General features: G+C 40.3%; 1 protein-coding gene across 1 annotated transcript; it reads right to left on the minus strand.

Annotated features, from left to right (window-relative positions):
* Positions 1-210: 210 nt before the first annotated feature.
* Positions 211-21,038, minus strand: crabp1a (cellular retinoic acid binding protein 1a). Its single transcript, XM_086299355.1, has 4 exons — positions 20,680-21,038; positions 16,859-17,037; positions 4,923-5,036; positions 211-592 (listed from the first exon to the last, which is right to left on the minus strand). The coding sequence occupies exons 1-4, from the start codon at positions 20,747-20,749 to the stop codon at positions 542-544; spliced, it is 414 nt and encodes a 137-aa protein (XP_086155481.1). The 5' UTR covers positions 20,750-21,038; the 3' UTR covers positions 211-541.
* Positions 21,039-21,270: the final 232 nt, after the last annotated feature.

Below are 21,270 nucleotides of genomic sequence, written 5' to 3' on the forward strand. Positions count from 1 at the left end.
TGAATGATGCATGTTGGATAAAGCGTTTTGAGTGCGCAGGTCGAGTAGAAAGGTGCTATTGCTACCATTGTCACTGAAGCAACTCATACATGTGAACGCTGTTTCTCTCATTGTGGTGCTTTCACCAAACTATTCCTTTGAAATGATGTTTTGATGACCAGGGCACTTTCACTTTAAATTCATGTAATCGAGAAATGAGCGCAGAGACTATTTGTTTCCATTTTTTATTGTGTGTTCTCATTGAACATGAACATTTAATCGATGCAACTGATGACTAACTCCTACTTAAACAACCGACACCGGGATTGTACGTATGGATATGGAGATACCCAGCTACTGTACTGCTGACACAATATTCACTATTAATAACCAGATTACAGAGACATCGCTATGGGATACTAAGCAGGCTGATGCTGAGAGATAATACAGGATACGTTGCAGAGCGCAAATGCGTTAGCATGTTAGCATGATGTGTTGTTGGGTTTAAATGAGCTGTGGCCCAAATGGGCGTCTGCCTCGGTCTGATGAAGGTCGTAGCGCTTCACTCCCGGACATAAATCCTTGTGCACACTACGTCATCCGCACCAAAAATCTGGAGGGGACAAAAAGATAATTTCATCCATGTGATAGTGATTATCGCTTATAATGGTCACATTTTGAAACTTCAACAAGCCTGCCTAAAAGTCCTAAGGCATTTGGACTTTTTCAGTTTTTGAGTGTGCAAATAAGTGCACACTAAATCTTTCTGAAAGAATGTGACTTTATCCTCTGTTCTAAACACACTGAGATGACAAAAGCCGAGCCTTGAGCTAATGCAAACATTTTTTTCCCCCTTTGCACAAAGACACAGACACCGCAGCATAGTTTGTGTTGACATGCAGGACCACAAAATACCAGAAAATATGTGTTCTCAACCGATCTCCCAGGACTGATCATGAACAGGTTTTGTATTTCACATGAGAGTACTGATGTGTTTCCTGTAGTCTTATTACTGTTGAAGTGCAATGGACTCATTTGGAAATGGCTTATGTCTGTTTCTGAATATGTCCTTTGTTTGCTATGAAATTGAATTTCATTTGTTCTCCACTGTTTTCTTTATAAATTTAAAGTTTATATGCTTTTTTTAAAATAAATTTCTGCTGTATATACAGGAGAATTTCCAGAATTTTTTTTTCTTTAAATAGAGTGGCACAGGTGGGCCTAAGACAGGAATTTAAAAATGTTCTCTTAAACCATTTAAACAACAGTGAGGTATCTGAGGGGGAATCAGGGGTGGTGTCCTCAAAGAAATTGTCTACAGAACCAAAAATCTGTGCCAAAGGTGACAAAAAGATTCTAGTTTCTCAGTTTCCCCCTCGCTCACATCCAGAATCTGATGATAGCTGCTGAATTCTTTGGTCAAAAATCATACTAGCAGTTGTTCACTGTTAAACTTTAAATGGGTGTTCAGTTCAGTTCAATTTTATTATATTTATATAGCATCAATCATAACAAGGCGTTTTATATTGTAAGATAAAGACCAACCCTACAATAATACAGAGAAAACACCAACAGTCAGAGAACCTCTTTGAGCAAACACTTGGTGACAGTGGGAAGGAAAAACTTCCTTTTAACAGGAAGTCCAAGGAGCTTGAAAAGAAAAGCGTCTGGACTTCTTTAGGTTTCTTGATTTGATTGATTTCTTTACTTCTTGATTTCAAGAAACTTAAAGAAGTCCAGATGCTTTTCTTTCCAAGCTCATTAGACTACGATCACCTGGATGACTGAGGACCTTCACAGACCTTTTAACAGGAAGGAAACCTACAGCAGAACAAAGGCTCAGAGAGAGGCAGCCATCTGCCGTGCGACGGGTTGGAAGTGAGGGGAGGGAGACGGGACAAAAGACACACCGTGGAGGAGAGACAGAGGTTAATAATAACTAATAATAAATGCAAAGTGCTGTATAAACGCAGAGTGCATCACGGGAAGCCCCCAGCAGCGACAACCACATGTCATACGGCTGAGAGTGGTTTGAGTCTGCCCCTGCTTTCCTGTCCTTTCTTCACTGAGCCTATCAAATAAAGCTGAAAAAGGCCCCCCAAAAAACCTATATGCTTGATCAAAAAGGAAGGTTTTGAGCCTAATCTTAAAAGTAGAGATAGTGACTGTCTCCCAAATCCAAACTGGAAATGGTTCCACTGAAGAGGGGCCTGAAAGTTAAAGTTAAAGGTGCAGGTAACAGTGCACATGACTCCCACCCACTGGGATCTGAATTGCGTTGTATAGATTTCATACTAGAGAGCTGGCAGGATAAAAATATCTGATGTCTGTGCCTGACATTTATGTTTCCACACACGCCTCCATCGAATAACATCTAGAAAGGTTCTGGGCTGTGACACATGTGTTATAATGGTTTTAGACTCATATTAATAGGTTTCCCATTTTATTTTTGGCCATTTAGTTGTCAATCAGAGTGATTGAAAGATACTTTCAAATCGACTTACTTTCTCCTTAGAAAGTATTCTTGCTTTGAATTCTGAACCAAACAACAATCTGCTTTTTTCTTCAGGATAATGTCAAGAGAATAAGATTATGTGGGCTGAAGAAGAAAACTTTTCTCCTTTTAATAGTGAAGTATGTGCCACTACATCAGTGTCACATTTATGCTCATCAGTCTGGGTCTACCTCACACTGCCGATGATGAAACCAAAGGAAACTTCTGAATGACTGATTTATGCACAGCTCGAGCCCAGCCTTCTGTTCTCTGATTTCATTTCAAGATGATGCAGCTGCAAAAAGACGTCCACACAACAACTTTATCCCTCAAGTATTTCCAGACTTAAACCAATTAAACGGATCATGCAAATCATATGGAAATGTGCCCTAGTTATGTGCCACATTCAGACCATTGCTGTGTGATCTTGAGTCTTCCTTTGAGTCAGGAGCTGAAGCTCTGCTATTGTTAGTCGCTTTTTTTTTTTTTAAAGCAGATAGCTTCAAATTAGATTCACACAATATTTCTTTCGGGTTTTGCAGCTCCTTGTCTGACAGAAAGGCATCTGGGTGTGAAGATGACTCGTGGCTCTCTCGTTCTCGTAATGGTGCTTCATGACGTGCTGAACAATTAGTAAATGATTGATTTAGAAATAAAGCAATCAAGAGTGTTGGCTTTCCGCTTCAATGAGTTTAAAAAAACATAAACCATGTAAACCTGCTTGTTTAGTGTGTGGTGTGTTTCTGTTTCTGTTTGTTGAATTTCTTGTTTCGTGTTTCTAATAGTCTTATTTTCCCAGTGTTCCCAGTAGTGTTTATGCATTTATTTCCCTTACATTTCATCTGCCTTCTGTCTTGCATTTGGTCTTTGCAATTTTATAACAAATTAGGGAGATAAAAAGTCTGGAGGGTTTTTAAAAAAAATGTTTTTTAAAGTTTAACATTTGGTAATCCTTCTTAAGAACTCTTATAATCTGTCCAGTGAGATGAAATGCAAACCAAAGGAGCCTATCAGAGACCTATCAGAATATAGTGCATTAGTTGCCTAAACCTATCCGCAGATGGCTCCAAATGTAATCCAGGCAGCGATTATGTTTGCCACTCCAAAGTCATTTTAGTAATCTATAGACCAGAGCGTAGACCACTGAGTCAAGGTTAGACATCAGCCTGGCAGATCAGATGATGTCTCAGCTGACAGCCTTGCGTGAGTCCTATCCTGTCACATCCCCCATGCTGTTTAATCAGCTTCAGCTTGTGCACATGTGCTGCTTCTCTGCAAGCCCCTTTGCAACCCAGAGGTTAATGGCAAGGCAATGGCACACTACTCCTTAGTATTATCATGGATGGACAGTTTAAATTACATTGCATATTATTCTTTAAACTCTACATATTATTCTTTAAACTCTACAGTAGCATGGACAAATGTGGCTTCAAGCTTCTCTGACTGTGTAGCGACGTACATGGATAATAACAGTGAGGAGAGCTGAGAAGCACAGAGAGTGAGCTTCTGTCACAGTTCAGCAGGATCACTCTCCGTAAGTGTGTGAATGCTTCAGCTCCTCCACAGCAGCATGGCTACCAGAGGGGCAAGCTCTGTAACACATTTTGCTTTTATCGCCTCGAGAAGAATTCATATGTTCAGCCTCCTCAGCTTGTCAGTTTGAACGAGGAGCTTCGAGCAAAATACTATTTAGACACTGAGGATTTGATTTAAGCTGTTTCTTGCTTGATTCTGGCCTGTAATATAGAGCTATATAAACATTCTGTGATGACTTATTTTCAGCATCTAAACCTTCCATATTGTTTCAGGCTTTGGCCTTTTGGATATTCATCTCATAAGAACAACAGGAATGAGTGTGGGAGCGCTGAACATTGAGAATAGAAAGCTGTTGAGGCCCTGAGAACTGGTCTTCTGATGCGTTGCTCTGCTCCCCTGCACATCATTTGAGGGGCTTCAGACCCATTGACTCCTGCCCATATTAATCTGGATAAATACAGGGGGTATTACTGCAATGTCAGCGTAGCAGCCCCTCTTGTTCTCTTTTCACATCTCTCTGCGGGGTGGATGAAAGCTTGCCTCCTTGGTAAACAGCCTCTCTCATTTCCTTTATGGATGAATCTCCAGGGTGACTTCATACACTCACTGCCTGAGTTTTATTAACCATTTCTCAAACAGAGTACACTAGTTGCTCAAAAGGCACATCTTAATGCATCTGATGTCTTCTGGGTCCAAGCCGTGATGCCTTACAGAAGAAACCTTACAGATCCTGCTCTCGATCCGTGTAAAATAACATTTTTAGGCGAACATTCATTCTTTGTCTTTCTCTTCATTTAGCCTCGACTTTTCTGCTTTTGTGTTGGTAAAGTTGCTTTGGGGTTTTTTTCTAAGCAACAGTGGTCATCTATTAAGAGGCTTTCAGTGAGAAGATGACTTATTAGTGTGCGCTCACCAGTGTGAGCTCATCTCCATTCAGCTCTCGGGTCCAGAAGGTCTTGGGGCCGTCACCATCCACCAGAGTCTGCTGACAGTGAATTTTGTTCTCTGACTCCCAGGTGGCGAGGCTCTGGGAAGACAGGGACAAAAAGGCACCAGGGTCAGCACGATTTTCTAGAAGATATATATTCATGTTGCACTTTTACACTGTTTCAGGGTGTGCAATGTGATCATTTCCCAAATGGGCTTTTTGAATTTTACCCTTAATGCATGTCAGCATCAGCACTAAGTTGATTTAGCCAGAAGTGAGTTTTGCTCACAGACTGCATGTCAAAGATGCATTCAGCATTTTGACCGCCGCCATCTTGTTTTGTTTTTTTAAACTACGCATTATGAGAAACCGAAGAATGCTGTGTGTTCAGACACTGCTGACTTGCCAATCACAAGGTAGCACACCCTAAAACATGTCCAGCTTTAACATGAGTTTCATTCTAAATGGGAGCAATAATTTCAAACATGAACATTAAGCTATGCTGAACAATAACTAAAAGTAGTAACTGAGATCATAAATACACAAGGAAAATCTTTACCGAGCTCATAAATCAGAGAACACGAGAAAGACTTCTGAGAAACTTCTGAGAAATCGCCATTAGAAAGAAATGTAAGATTTAACCTTTTATTACCCAGACAGCTCACAGGCCACATGGACTTAGTTTCAAATTTTGGCTGTAAAATGACCAAAATTACAGAATTACCAAAAATGACCAAAATGGTTGATGAGTTACAGTAATGTAAGGGTACTGTGTACACAGCAGAACTCTGTGAATGCATAAAGGTTTCACATTTGGTTGATATATAGTTCCCAAGCTTGATGTTTTACTGTATATTTAAAATATCAATATAGCAACGATTTGTAGAACATTTACACATTTACCAATTTTAAACTCATTTGCCAGCATTAATGTATCTTCAGTCTAGCCATGTACTGGTTCAGTGGACGTATTCGCCAATAACCTGACTGAACAACTTTATTCGGCCACACATGAATTAGAACAAGAAGCAAAGCTGCTTACAAACACTTGATGCATGTAACACATTACAGCCAGTCCTGGCAGACCTCCATTGGCTTCACATTTGCTAAAAAATCCAACACAGCCTACTTGAGAGAAAAAAACCCCAAAAAGGTCAGCGTATATAATTTAGACGGTGTGGGACTCATAAACTGCCCTTGTAGTTCATTTCAGCTGTCCACTGTTTCCACAGCTGTTCTGTTAAATAAACTGTATGATATTTTAGGAAATGTGCTTCTCTTTCTGGATACGAATTCATTGAGGAGTCATTTTACATCATACATGTTAATTTACTCTTTGTTGTAATTTTACTCAGATTTCATATATTTAAAAATGAGAGAAGAATTCAGAATTAGAGAACTTTTTTTTCTAGTTTAATCAGCGTCACTGGCATCTACCGGTTTAACAGAGTGAAGCAGGGAGGTATGCAGTTTAGCACAAAGACTGGAAACTCAGTGTACCACCAGCTCTATTATAACACCAAATGTTTTATTTTGTTAATCCATTATTTTATTGAATTTAACAAAATATCAGAGTGTAACTGGTGGCTAGGTTGTCACTCAAGAATAAAAACACTGCCTTATTCTTCTCTGACTCTGATTTCCCACAGTTGAAGTTTGCTTCGTCTCCATACAACCAGCTGCATTTTTCATTTCAGCATTGCATCCTAATTAGCTAAGTGATCTCACTCCAAAGCCTGGAACTGATCAAAGCTGTCAAAGCATTATCCAAGACTGCATTTAAGCTTAAAAAACCCTAAAAAAATCTCTACAATATGAACTCTCACATGGTGGAGTATTTGTGTTTTGATTTCTGATCATTTGTTTGATAGTTTGTGCTATTTTGTAATTCGAAAAAAGCACCATTCCTCTGATTTGAATTCAGCAGCCACCTCGGTTTCTCAGAGGCAAATGTTAATCACCATATCAAAGGTAGCCAAAGCCATCACAGATCCCCGCGGGCTGCCGTCCACAGTCTTTGCCAAGCTGAAGAACAGCAGGGCTTTCTTCCAGCGTTCCCTCTGTTTATCAGCCACGACAGCAAGGCTGATATGGTTTTTCACTTTGTAACTCTGTGTGTATCAGTAGCAAGTCTTAGAGAGATTTCCTGTAGCAGGAACTATACCACAAAGACTTTATATGGTGCTCATATTTATATATCTGTGGACAGATTTTACCAAACGTCACATGCAGTAACAGCTGTGCAGCTGACATAAAAAATAAAAAGGTCAGCTGATGATATTCCTGCCAGATCATCTACTACTTTCTTTCTTTAGCTCTTTTTTCCACTCTTTGCCTTTTTTCTTTTTTCTTCATTTGATCTTTCTTTTGCTTTCCTAGTCACAGATAAATTCTCATGCATCCTAAGTGCTTATGTACACACATTTGAGGCCAAGACCAATGTCTGCAGCATGTGTTTCACCTTTTCCAGTGTTGTCTGTAGTGTTTTACTTATCAGAAAATCCCCTGTCTTTGCTTTTCTTTTAGTCTCTCATGTTTTACCAGATGCAAATAATATGATGGGATGTGGAGGGAAAACATCTCATTTCCTGTTAAGGTTTAAAGTTTTATGTTGGATTTTTCAAGCTTTCTTTCAGAGCCCAAAATAACACTCTCGCTCAGCTTCCTCCCACAGTTTGATCACATTATCTCTCTAACGGCAGTGTTTATCCTTTGCCTTTCCTTGCAGCTGCCAGAAGACAAATGACGTGTCAGACTGGTAAAGAGAGGGCAGATGCACAGTTTTTTCTAAGAACCGTTTAAAACGGACTCCTACAAAAAGATGACAGATATTTGAAAAGAAAATCGCAACCTCTTTAGTGATAGATTCCCACGGGAACTTATGGTCACAAATTGTCATTTCGTTCATCTAATATGCGTCTTTGCAATTTTTTCATTGTTTCAAAATGGCTTTTGCGGGCATATTTTTCAGTATCCCATAATAATATCATATGAGCATATGAGAAAATAGAGAAGAAAAAAAGCTAATGTTGGCTGTTAAATTTCAGAATCTTTAGATTATTATCCATCAATGAATATCTCAGTGTAAACCTGTGTAACTGTGGTGGGTCTCAGACCCCAGAGTTAGTGTTCTTCCGCCATTATCATAATAATGTTGAGCAAGGATCAACATCGCAATTGACCAATCATGTTGTTGTGATGTCATAGCTTTGCATGTGGGGAAAAAGAAAAAAATGTGATTGATTATACAAAACTCCCTTGTGGTAAAAATGGTAAACATTTCCACTCTTTTCTTTATTAATTTATACAATGTAATAAACACTTTACCAAGCAGCATATCCGATCTGTATGGAAGCCCGTTTCCGCCACTAAAAAAAAAAAAAAAAGGATCCATAACTCAAAATTTCGAGTTATTTTCTCGAAATTTTGAGTTTTTTTCTCGAAATTTCGAGTTATTATCTCGAAATTTCGACATATTAACTCAAAATTTTGAGAAAAGCAACTCGAAATTTCGAGTTAGCGCTGCCAATCAGTAATCTACGTGAATGACGTCATTTCCATGTTACCCGGAAGCTGAAGCCCTCAGCTACAAATGCTACAGCTAAGCTACCGGTATTACATCCAGTCGTGAATGCACAGATTGCTGAGTGTTTTCAGCCTGGCTTCACAAATGATGAAATCCCTGTGTTATTAGCTGAATCACATGGTGTTACTATCAGCAAACATACTTTAATTTGTTGGGATCCGTTTTTGAGTGCGCGGTCCTGCACCATATGCTTCCGGGTAACAAGAAAGCGACCTCATTCACGTATATTTTTGATTGGCAGAGCTAACTCAAAATTTCGAGAAAATAACTCGAAATTTCGAGAAAATAACTCGAAATTTCGAGTTATGGATACTAGCTTTTTTTTTTTTTTTAGTGGCGGAAACGGGCTTCCATAGCTCTGACATCCGAGCGTTAGCTAGCTTTAAGGCTAGTGCTAATTGAACGCGATTGGTCAGTTGCACTGCTGATCTTGTACCAGCATTATTACGATGGTGTACAAACAATACCACTGCATCAGATTAACATATCATAATTGCATCATTTCCTATATTTTTTGTCATTGAAAGCATCGCTCTTTAGGTTGAAGTGCTACACACAACATTAGGTGGAATTATGAAAATCACTGGGTATTTATTAAAGCGTTTGACACAGCAGTATTTTTCTAAGATGTACATCGAGGTCATGTGAAACTTAACTAAGCAAAAGGTAAACGGTCCGCCCTTAGAAAGAAATTTTTATCATTAGCCGGTGTTACAGTGGTTCGTTAGCAAAAAAGACACCACCATCATCAGTGCTGCCCATCAGCATAAATGAAGAAAGTGCTCTTTGCTATGTTGTGCTCAGATGATTTTTTACATTTACAAATGCAAAAACCACAATTGCAGGTAGTAAATTACCTGATAATAACCACCTCTCTCCACTAAAGCGTATCTCCTTTAACTTTCGCTGTCACCTCTGGCATTGACAGGAAGCACCTTATCAGTTACCACACTTCCACAGATTAACCGGAGCTTTTTAACCTTGTGGTGGTGTTAATAAGCCCTCTGCTCTTCACAAGGTGCAGATCAGTTTGTAATCCTTTTAACCACTGGTGCAGCCAAGCCTGAAGGCTAAAACCCACTAAGGGCTTCTCTGCCAACCTCATCCACCTGAGACCTCGCCAACACCCGCGCACTCCCTCTCGCCCCTGTGGCACATGTGCCAGGGTCAGCGGGTCCTGCCTTCTGCAGGTTTTGCTCTAGGATTGTGTAATAATTGCCACACAAGGGAACAGCAGGCTTGCTGCTGACCACCATTGCTTCATTTTTACCTTGAAATATGCAGCAGTATTTTTAATTGTGTTTAAAATAAAATCGTGATTATGTGGGGCATTTCATCACCTTTCATCTCCCTACAGCTTTACTGTTTTGATTTAAAGCCTTAAGCTAAACAGCTGTTTTAAGACAAAGGGGGCATTAAAGCCTTGCCAGCAACAAACTGCAGGGAGCTCAGTGGTAATAATGGTCTATTTAGTAGTTTAATACACAGTAAGTGGTTAAATAAGCTTAAGATTGGGTGCATATTGGAAAGACCGGCTTCAAATAAATAATAGTGTTGCTTTATCTGTAAATTGGCAACTGCTAAAAAATAATTCTCCTTGTAATGTTGAACCATCAATGCTATACAGTGTTTTCAGTTTCAGCCTCCCGTGAGTGTCCGGGATTTGTTCAGCACTGTTTGCATAACCCCTAATTAGTGGCTGAACTCAGTCCAACACTGAGGTTGTTGTCATTTTCTTTTCTGTGAAAATGTCCTGCTGGTTTGCAACCATCTCCTCTTTTTTCACTTGTTTCAGGCACTCTGTGGTCTCAGGAGAGAAACATGGGATCAGTCAGAATGCAGAACGAGAAGAATTTGCTGCACATCAAAACTAGCTAGAAGACTTTTTTTGTTATTATTATTTATATTATAATTTAAAATATTTGGTCCCGTGCTGAATTTGTAAGTCTTGCAAAGACGTGAACATTATCTAATTTTTGGACAAGCCCTTGTTGGTGGTAAGACATTTCTTGAAGTTGGTCAGTTTGCAGACATCTCAGGGTGGACTCCTTTAGGTTTCTTGGCTGCTGCTCAACAACTTGAAGGACTGAAGTCTGGAGACTAGCTAGGCCACTCCATGACCTTAATGTGTTCTTCTTTAGCCGCTCCTTTGTTGGAATGGCTGTTTTGGGTCTTTGTCTTGCTGGAAGACCCATCCATGACCCATTTTCAGTGTTCGGGCTGAGGGAAGGAGGTTCTTATCCTCCGTTTTTTTTTTGTTGTTATTCTGTCTCCAGTAAAATGAAGCTGCCATAAAAAATATGTACAGTTCATTTCTTCGTGAGTGAACAAACAAATTCAGAAGTGGATTGAATAATTATTTCCCCTACTGTGCATGCTATAACACAAATTTGATTAAGCCAAACACAATAAATATAAACCCCTATTTAAAGTGGCCCGACAGCCACTTTAATTTAAAGACAATTTTACATTTAAATCCAGGGTCAGGCACACCTCTGCCTGTACCTTTTGTCTTTCATAAAGCCTTTCGCCCCTAAATGCAGTGACGCTGATGCGCTAGCTCAAGCAACCAGAGGTGAGAAATGTGTGACGGTAACTTGACTTGTCGCCTTCCTAGCAGAGATGCTGAGAGCTGTGTAGCCCAGCCCCAGGGCTCAGACAGAGGGAGCCAACGCTGTCATATAAAATGGGTCATGTCTGCTCCCCCTGGCTGCAACATGTAGATCAAACCATAAAACAAAAGGTAAAGACAACAAGTCTGTGTGTCACATGTTATCCGGTGAGTGCAGCTAAAGCATTCAGGTATTATCTGCAGTGCTACAGAGAGAGAGATACAAGGCTCAAACTGTTAATGAGTTCAGTCCAAATACCCACAGGGATGCTGTGGTTTGGGATAAATACACACTGTATCTCCAATTTCTCAGGCTTTGGGCTGAATTATATTGACTATCACATGCATGCAATTACACAGTTTCCTTTCCGTGTGCAGAATTTCTTCTCCACAAGCAGGAATTTCACTCGTCCTGTTGCCCAGGAATATTTCGGGATGTTAACTTTTCCATTACAGATTTGAAAATGGAACCAGACAACTGTCTAGCTTTTTGGAAGAGCAAGCTGGCGGGGAAATTACGTAATACAGGATAAAGAAAAGCAGCTTGAAAACTTGCTACTGAATGTCGACGGCCAATTCTAATAAAAAGAAAAAAGGTCTCTAAACGACTTCAGTCCCTCACGAATAGATGATAAAGGTATAGCGTGTTTTTTGATCATTTATGAGACTTGCAATGAAGTAGATTAACATTAAAAGGGAACCTCTTTATGTTTTAATGATGGTTGCTAATATTACCATTAACAGAGTTTTATATATGGAGTTCATGTAGGTTCATGTGTGTACTGTACAAGTAAACCCAGTGAGCCAGTGGGTAAGACTAATCTCTGTATGATGTTAACTAGTGGCAGTATTCCCAATATAGGGATGTCAGGTGCAGATGCCCCACCCACCTGTTGTTTAAATCTTCTAAGAGGGGCAGCCAATCAGAGGAAAGTTGTCTTAAATGGAGGAGCTAAAAGTTCAAATATTTGACAAATATTTGACAATATCTTATCAAAGTATTTTAAAAATATGACTGATCTCCAAATTCATATAGGTTTGAGAAGGTCGACAAGATTCTCATTCGCACATCTGTTATGTAACTCTCTGCACTGCACTTTCTATATTCACATAGGTGAATATACTGCAGCACAGCTCTCACTTATTCCAAGCTACTTTTCTCCTGGCACTTATAGCAGGGTGACAGCTTACTGCTAGATACAGAATCCCTCCCAGCTGCAGGATTTATGCTGTGCAGCTCCAAGTTCTTGTTGAACACAGGCAAATGTAAAAGTGACTATCTTGCTTTTAAAATGCTCGTTGCAAATCTGCACGTGTGGAAATAAAATCCTCAATTTAGTCATGTTAACTTTTATGCTCAGTTGTATGTCTCCTCTAAGTACCACAACCCAAATTAATATGTTTTTCCCTCTTACATACAATAATTTTTATATCAATTATAGGCCCAGAAAGACAGATGTTTAAATCAGTGGCTCCCAAACTTTTTTTGCTAGGCCCCCCTTTGTTTTACAAGAAAAATGTTCTCGCCCCGCCCCCTTCTCGCGCGCGCGCACGCACACGCACAAACACATCCTCCGACTACACACACCCATATTTTGCTCCATTGCGGTTTATTTCACACCTCAAACATTTAGTTAACACTTAAACAAATACAAGTAATCTGCAATAAATTACAGGTAGTAATAAAATAAACTACGGGAGACCGGGGATAGTTGTAACATTTTTGACATTTCTGTCTGTAAATTGGAGCTCGTTTAAGGTAGTGGATTCAAAATGTAATGCAAAGTATTTACATGTCTCTGCTATTAAATAGTGCAGCTATTTTCTCTGCAGCACAATTACCCATTGCATGGTATGGTCTCAAACACGAAGAGTGAAATGTTACAATTAACCCCATAGTCTGGGTTAGTTGTAACATATCCTGGGGTAAAATGTAACACAATGAAATAAGGGTACTAACAAAACATTAACGTGTAATCTTTGTTTATTCAACACATGAATGCACTTAGAGCCATTTATGTAGCTGTGTGTGTGTGTGTGACAGAATGCAGAAATCTAGCTTTTGAACATATTCCAACCCCCCCAAAAAAGACAAATTATGGAATTTTCTGCAACTGAATATTTCATTAATTTTGGTTGGTCTTCCTTGAGTTTGGCCTCATTGGCTCAGTGGGCATTATAACCTACAACTCTTGCACCAATTTTGAACATAACAATGAAGCTGAAAAAATGTAGTTGTTCACCAGCATCGCAATTCCATTACTTTTTATCATGGCTTACCTTGGTGTGGTTTGCAAAGTGCTTCAGAAAGATGAGGAAATCTGTTTCTTGCACCCATCCTGATTTATTTCCACTACCAGTACTTCCTACTGGTCCATCTCTGACACAGTGGTCTGCATAATGTATGTGTGGGGAACACAAACAGTGGAGGAATTGTGTTGCCAATGGCATTAACCGCATATAGAAATGCGACCAGTGAACCTCTCTCTGCTGATGTCGTTGCCCCAACTTGTTTAATATAAGTTAAAGTAATAGTGTGGTAAGTTGTAACATCTGCATTATTGTTACAACTAACCCAGACTGTTGCTGTTACAACTGACCCAGACTCCTATAGCCATGAACTAGCTAACATTACAACCAACGACTAAAACATTAGCACTAAAGACCTACACAGAATATATCCCCACAGACATACAAATAACATAATTTAAGTTTGATGAGTTTAACTGCAAATCAGATAATGCTATTATAAATTGAAATAAAGTAGAAAAACTTACTTTTTGGCATATAAATTACTTTTTTTCATGTTAAATTGTCTGTGTTTGACAAAATGTGCTGATTTTTCACATGTGATAGCAGAACTGAATTGGGCATGCACAGGATGAGTCACATCATTTGAAACTTAGCCCTGATTGGAGAAATTGGAAGTGTTACAACTGACCCACGTTACAACTATTCCCGGTCTCCCCTACTAACTATTTTACACTGTGTCCACATCTACACTGGTATTTTTGAAAACGCAGCTGTTTCGTCCACAAACGGCATTTCGAATCACCGAAAACGGAGATTTTTTTAAAACACCTTTTTTGCATTATGTGGACAAGGAATACAGAGTTGGTCACGCAACGTCAAAGGTATGTGCCTTTTTTCCCATCACGCTGTGCACCACGTTATTGTTTACATGAGATGAATTGCAGAATGACAGATAGAGACAAAATACTGTTAATCTGACTATCTTCAGGTTTTACAAGCTTACATATACACACGCAGTTACAGTCCCTCCATTTAGAAAGGCAGAGGCTTCATGGTGTGATTATTTTACGCATGGTTGTTTGTTTTTTTCATGTGCTATAATATTCAACATTGCTATCAATACATTTTTCAAAAAATGCCTCTGTGTGCAAAATGGGTTTAAAAACATAAACAACTGTGGGACACTGTTTGTCCGTGATTTGAACAGCCCAGTGCTTGATCCCGACACAGGGAAAACCAATTCTGCAGGGGAGACCTACCTTGGCACTTGTGCAGGTGAAACCAAAGGGCAGATATGCTTCACCAAAAGTTCATTTTTCTTCCTTCCTTCACACAGATTTGACATTTATAGCAATAAACAATATGACACCATGTATAAACTACATAAACAAAGTAACTAATGATATTACAGTAACAAATATAAAGTAGAAAAACGTCCACGTCTCCATTTACAGTACATAAATATTATCTCTGTAATATCAGGAAATGACTGAATGCAGATGATGTAAGTGACAAAAGTAAAGTGATTAATTTTCTATTAGGTCAACTTTAGAGGAGTGCAACTGATCATATGAGATCATTTTAGTCGTTGATATGCAGACACAGGTGGCGCTCAGCTCTAAGAAGGTCAGTTTTCACATGGGCCTTATCAGGCTTAATCGATCCCCGCTTCCTCTTTATTTAATTGTGCAGCCTGCATATTCACTTTACGGATGATGTAAATGCCTTGTTGTTCAGATCGTATCGAGAGATGTCTCTAAGAGACGAGCTCACTATCATCACAAGCAACAGAGTACAGCTGTTAGTTCAGGATGTCTACATTTCCTCCCCTCAGATATGCAGATTGTTGTAATTATGAATTACACATTGAGTGACTGTTGCTTTACTGGGATTTGTTATTAAATGAACAATTTTATTACATCCTTAGTCCACTCTGCTCCCCCTGGGGCACACACACACACACACACACACACACACACACACATATATATATATATATATATATATACATTTATATGTCTGTGTCAAAACTTTAGCTGCTTTTGAGGATGAAAGAGTCCTCCCTCGGGGACTGCAGAGGTTCAGAGAGAAACTCTCACCAGTGCCCTTAATCTCTCTGCTCTGACGTGAGCATGATACCAATAGATGAGACTGTGAGGAGGTATTAATTTCTCATTCGGGCCTTTGAAACAGCTTTGAAGCTCTTGAAGACAGAAAGAATTACCAGCAGTACAAACAATGCAGACAGTTTAAAGCATGAAGCCGATTGCGTGTAATATCTGCTGGAAAAGAAGACCAAAGACAACTATTTGAGACGTACCAAAGATTACAACATTGTGCTTATATGTCACATCTTTTCATGAAATTAATGTGTTGAAGGATGCCTGCTGATTTAAACCTCACATTAGTGCATGATTGTTTTCTTTTTTCAAACAGCTGCAATGATCTGTATAAAATGCTTAAGCCAACTTTAATGAACTCTAAGGCACTTTGTCAGCAGTTCAGAGGCAATACCCACGACATCCTAACCCTTACACTTAAACTAATTCTGATTTTTTTTTAAAGTTTCTATGTCCACCTTCAGGGGACTTCTGTTGCAGCACATGGGAGGCGAGTCCCCACAGTGGGTTTGTGGTCCCACAGTCACACCATTAATCAAGCTTCTCCTAACACATGGGTGACTGTAACATAAACCATCTGCTTCGCATCTTATTTGCTTCGCAGAAAAACAGCACAAAAATTATTGTGTTTGAAAAAAACAGAAAAAGATAGAGTTTAACATTTAAATGAGGGTGGGGAAAAGGGAAAGCGAAGGGGAGTAAAGCAATGTGGTTCTCATAAGCACCACAAATATAATTGAAAAATCTCAACAGCCGTGTCTTTTTTTTCCATCCAGAAATTATGACTCGATTGCTCAGTAAAATCCACACATCTTGTTTTGAAATCTCTTTCTCTCTACAGAGCTACACCTGCCTCTTGTACCACTTTACAGAAGGACATGCGGACCTCAAGGGGCTGTGCTAGTGACAGGGTATAAATATTTATGACACCTTTGTGTCTCTAAAACCACCGACATAGGTGGTTTTAGAAAGCAGAAAGAAAATAAGTTCTGCATTAAGTGATTGGTTTGTGGATTTTTCTTTTTAAGTAACTGGACTGTTTTCAAAGAGCCAGTTCTGCTGATTTTTTATTTATTTTGACAATAAATGAAAATAAAATCCTTTTGACAGTGGTGCTCCTATTCCAGACCGTCCCATTATTTTCTGTTTTTAATTTGCCAAATAATATGCAAACTTAACATTTTCAAGAACCTGAGACAAAATTGAGCGTGCTAGAACGGCCTAAAACATACCTTTAAACTAAACCAAACTAAGCCAAAAAAAATAGACTTAGTTAGTTTTAGCCTTTATTCTGGACCACGTTTAACTTAAGGTTACCACTTGATTTTTTTTTACTTCTCACCAAATTTACCTTGCATTTCCGTCCATCCACCGTCTCCTCGTCAAACTCTTCACCGATGTGGAAGTTGATTTCAGTGGTGCGCACACTGGTGGAGGTTTTGATGTAGAACTGCTCCCCGTCCTGACGGATCTCCACATGAGGGTTGGAGGCCGCTGCCACGGCCACCTTCCTCAGCATGGCGTTCACTCCTGGATGGACACGACCCGAACCAGGTCAACAAGAGGGAGAAACAAAGGTCAGTCTCACGATTGTAGCTGGGTTTCACTAATTTATAGTTTCAAAATATCCTTTATGATGTTTTAAAGTTGTTCAAACTCTCCACTGTCTAAAAAACCTTTTACTTCCTCTCCCCTTATGCAATCTTTCTTCTGACTGGTTGCCCTTCACAAACAGAAGGTTTGAATAATGGTTGGGTGTGGCTTTTCTACCCAGACTCAGTGGTATGTGCTTGGAGTCACAATATTATCCCTTATGTTTGCTCTTGTTGTCTCTGGGACCCATTTTTGGTGTTCACCAAAACCAAATTTCTTTTGTTTTATTAATATTTCAATGTTGGGCTCTTTGGCTTTGGCTTGTTTTCCATTAAAAGCAAAAATTAAAACAAGTTAAGTGACTTCACAAGGTTCCACTCACATGATCAAGATGGCAAAAATTCTCTCTGCTCAGATTTTAGAAGAGAGAAGGATTTGAAAGAGTTTTCAGATTGTGAGACCTTTTGGCTTTACTGGATAGTGCAAGGCAGACAGTTGGCAGGAAAGAGGGGAGAGAGTGAGGGACACGCAGGAAATGGTTTGGATCAGACTCGAGCCTAGATCCCACAAGCAAGGACCTCAGCCTTTAATACTTGGGTCACCTGCTCAACCAGATCAGCTACACCAGCATCTTCAATTCAGAGTCTGACTCGGCGCATGAGACTGACCATCAGTCAGCTCCTAAATAAGCTGGTCAGCAGCCAGCAAGGGCAGAAATATGGATGTCAGAAATGGTCTTGCATGGTCTTCGTTTCCAAGGAATGAGCCACCCCACACGCCTGCCAGTGTGATTACTTGTGGTTCCTCTGATATTCAAAAGTAGAGTGGGAGGAAGAGCCTTTTAGCTTTCAGCCGCTCTTCTGTGGAACCTGCTCCCAGTTTGGATTCAGGAGACAGACTTTCTCTTTACTTTTCACATTAGACTTAAAACTTTCCTTTTTGATAAAGCTTATAGTGAGAGATGGATCAGGTGAACCTGAATCCTCCCCTAGTTTTGCTGCAATAGGCCTCTGGGGGTCTGGGGGCTTCCCGTGATGCACCAAGTGTTTCTTCTTCAGCTCTTTTCACTCTGTGTTTATACACCACTCTGCATTTAACTATTAGTTATTATTCATCTCTAGCTCTCTTAATCATTGTGTCTTTTGTCCTGTCTCCCTCCCCCAACCAGTCATGGCAGATGCCCCCTCCTTCCTGAACCTGGTTCTGCTGGAGTTTTTCCTTCCCACTGTCGCCAAGTGCTTGCTCAAAGGAGGACATTTAAATGTTGGGGTTTTGACTTGTACTTGAAAAGAAGTCAAATAGAGATTTCCAAAAACAAGTCTTTTTAGTCTGTTTTAGTAAAGATACAGTGTTTCATTTTTTTTTTGTTGAAATTTTGACACATTATGAGAAAAAGTGGGAAATGCTGTTTATTCTGTACAGTAACAAGATATAGGAAACCAGCCATTGATATACCCTCAGCCCCACCCAGATAGTCTTCTCTGGGCTTGCATGCCAGTTTCTATCAGCTCAGGACCTTAAATATAGTGAGACAAGCTGACTGCAGGTTTCCTTGTATTGGTTTGTGTTTGCATCCAAACATGTTTGAATATTAACCAAGAATGACAGCGACGCATTTGTGAGTGAAAACACAATAAATGCTCTGTGGCTCGGGCAGAGCCCACAACTATTTCACTAAACTGCACTAAACTCACTGTGAGGGATTATTCAGCCATGTCTGCAAGGAAAGGAAACAAACTGTTGAAGATGTCAGGTCAGGTCAGCGTTGACTTTCTCCTTTTGTTTGACGGGTGCAAAAGTGGTGATCCTGCACGTGGCTCCATGCAGGCGTGTGACAAGTGTTTGGCATGCCCGGTTTGAGTCCGCAAGACCATCTGGCCTTGCGTCCTGCCAAAACCCTGGCTCTTTTATGTCTCAGTGCCCTTCTCCTACCAACAGCCGACTTACAGTTCCATCCATAGACAGTTTATAAGCTTGCAAACAACATCAAGTGTTTCATTTCCCAATCCCTAATTAGCTCAGATCATTCTATCCCCAAACCGCTGTGTTAACAGTCAGGATTCAAAACACATTTGACAGTTTACTTGACCCCACCCATGGTCTAAGGAGATCACAGAGTGGTTTGGGGTTTTTTTTAGCATTAAATATGCATGAGGATCAGTGCGACCAGCAGGCTGCCCTCATGTCTAAAAAGGCTGCATTTCCTTTGAATTTAATTTGCATGCATGTCTCAAGGTCTATAAACGGTTCTAACGGTGCTAACAACTTGACTAAAGTTTCTATTGAGTATTTACAACATGCTTTGGATGCAGGTTTGCACACATCAGGTCTTTTCGTTCTGCATATTGTCCCCTCTTTCTTCAGGGGAAACCTCTGAGCCAATAAATAATTATAAAGATGTTGATGGAAAGTGGAGGCCGCAGCACTGGCATCCACGTCAGTTGCCCATCACTGCCCTCTCTCATTCTCATTGATGGGGTCCTTATGTAAGAGCTACCGGGTGATCTGACGTGGCAGATGTTAATGTGTTCCTGAATGGATGAGGTGCTAAACTAGCAGAGTGACTGATTTCCCCATTAGAGTTAAGGCCAGATCAGCTGCTGCCTGGTGAATGTCAAACGCAAAATGGGGAGGGGTTGCTGGAGAGGTGCTTTAGTGAACTTTCCAAACTCCTTAATGACTCCATATAAATAGAGGCTGGAAATGAAAGAAGTGTGATGTTAATTTATTTATCCATAAAAACTGAAACCAGCATTGTTTCAGTCTTTGCCTCGGTGATCTCCAACTAAGGCTATAGGTTCAAACCAGAAGACATTTTTCAAACATGTCAGGAGACCAGATACAGTAGATACGACCAGCATCCATATTGATATTAAATGACATAGATTAGACCTGGATGATTTTTTTTATGCTAAAACCTGAAGTGTCCATTAACATTTTGAATCTTAATCCAGTCTTTGGTGTCAGCAGTTCGGGAGAGTTCCTGGAACCTCTCACAGTGGAACTTCTCCCTGAAGGGTTCTGCATTATTCTAAAGACAGGCGGCCCTTTGCCGTGCTCTGCCTGCCTCGGCGCTGCCAGCATGACTAAACACTGCAACACAATTGAATGACCCAGTTAAACTGGTCTGAACCTAAACCATCACAACCATCAGTTAAGATTAAGAAGAGTGAAAAAACAAAGAAAAAAGAACAGAGGCGAGAGAAAACACTGGGCTCCAGAGACCTCCCCTGGCATTAATGCATGCCCTACTTAAATGCTTAACATGAATAATGTTGTGCACCCCCCGTTTTCCTCCCCATGTAACAATACAACGTCTGTTTAGGGTGGAATTTAGCATCCACTGTTTCTTATCTCCCTTAAAGCCAAGGGTTTTCCCTGCGGCAGCATCTCTCCGTTCTCTGCCTCCTGTTCCCAGGGAGCTTCTCTGAACAATATGATGTTGTCGGAAGTCAGGAATGCCATTCCCAAAGAACAAGAAAAGCCCATTTCCTATATGGGCATGATGGATAGTCAGCCTTGCACAGAGATGTGGCTCTGGCTGTGGAGGAGACTGAGGGAAGGATAGAGAGGGCTTACCTAGAGCTTTGAGAAGTTCATCAAAATTCTCGCTCTTCTTCATCTTCCAGGTGCCAGCAAAGTTAGGCATGTCTGCTGAGGCTGAGTGAGAGGGCTCCAGAAAGAACCTGTTCCACGCTCTGATGATCTCTCCTCTGTCTCTCTTTGACTCTTTCTCACCCTCCTCTTTCGCTGCGCTCCCGTGTCCTCTGCTCTGGGCTCAGCCTCCCGCTCACACTGTTAACACCCAATTGTTTCTGTTTCTTTATTCACACAGACAGACGCTCACTCACACACACATACACACACACACTCCTGCCGCTTTTTTCATCCGTGCGTCTCGGTGTGCTGGATGCTGGATGTCTTCAGCTCCTTTTTAGCAACTGTCTTTAATGAGAGGCAGTGCAGGTCCCTCCCCCCCTCCACCCACCGCCCGGACGCTCTGTCCCATTAATACAGGAGAACAAGACTGACACGTCTGCTCTCTCTGGGGATCAGGAAGACTAAATTCATTCTTTTAAAGAGTATTTATAGACCAGCAGCTTGTCAACAGCTGCTTTAGGAGTAGCCATAGTGTGAAAGTTTGCTTTCATAGTAATTGACAAGCTGGAT

The sequence above is a fragment of the Aulonocara sp. 'chitande type north' Nkhata Bay genome, linkage group LG7 (assembly GCF_057382095.1).
Source record: "Aulonocara sp. 'chitande type north' Nkhata Bay isolate Kocher_YH1m ecotype deep benthic linkage group LG7, A_spYH_male_GT1.1, whole genome shotgun sequence".
Classification (NCBI taxonomy): Eukaryota; Metazoa; Chordata; class Actinopteri; order Cichliformes; family Cichlidae; genus Aulonocara; species Aulonocara sp. 'chitande type north' Nkhata Bay.

Bases quoted from the DNA above. Each gene is read 5' to 3' on its own strand.
- crabp1a (XM_086299355.1), bottom strand. From the start codon at position 20,749: ATGCCTAACTTTGCTGGCACCTGGAAGATGAAGAAGAGCGAGAATTTT. The intron at 5,037-16,858 runs GTAAATTTGGTG...CTGTCTTCCCAG, and splicing joins TGGATGGACGGAAATGCAAG to AGCCTCGCCACCTGGGAGTC. The intron at 593-4,922 runs GTGAGCGCACAC...TGTCCCCTCCAG, and splicing joins ATGGAGATGAGCTCACACTG to ATTTTTGGTGCGGATGACGT.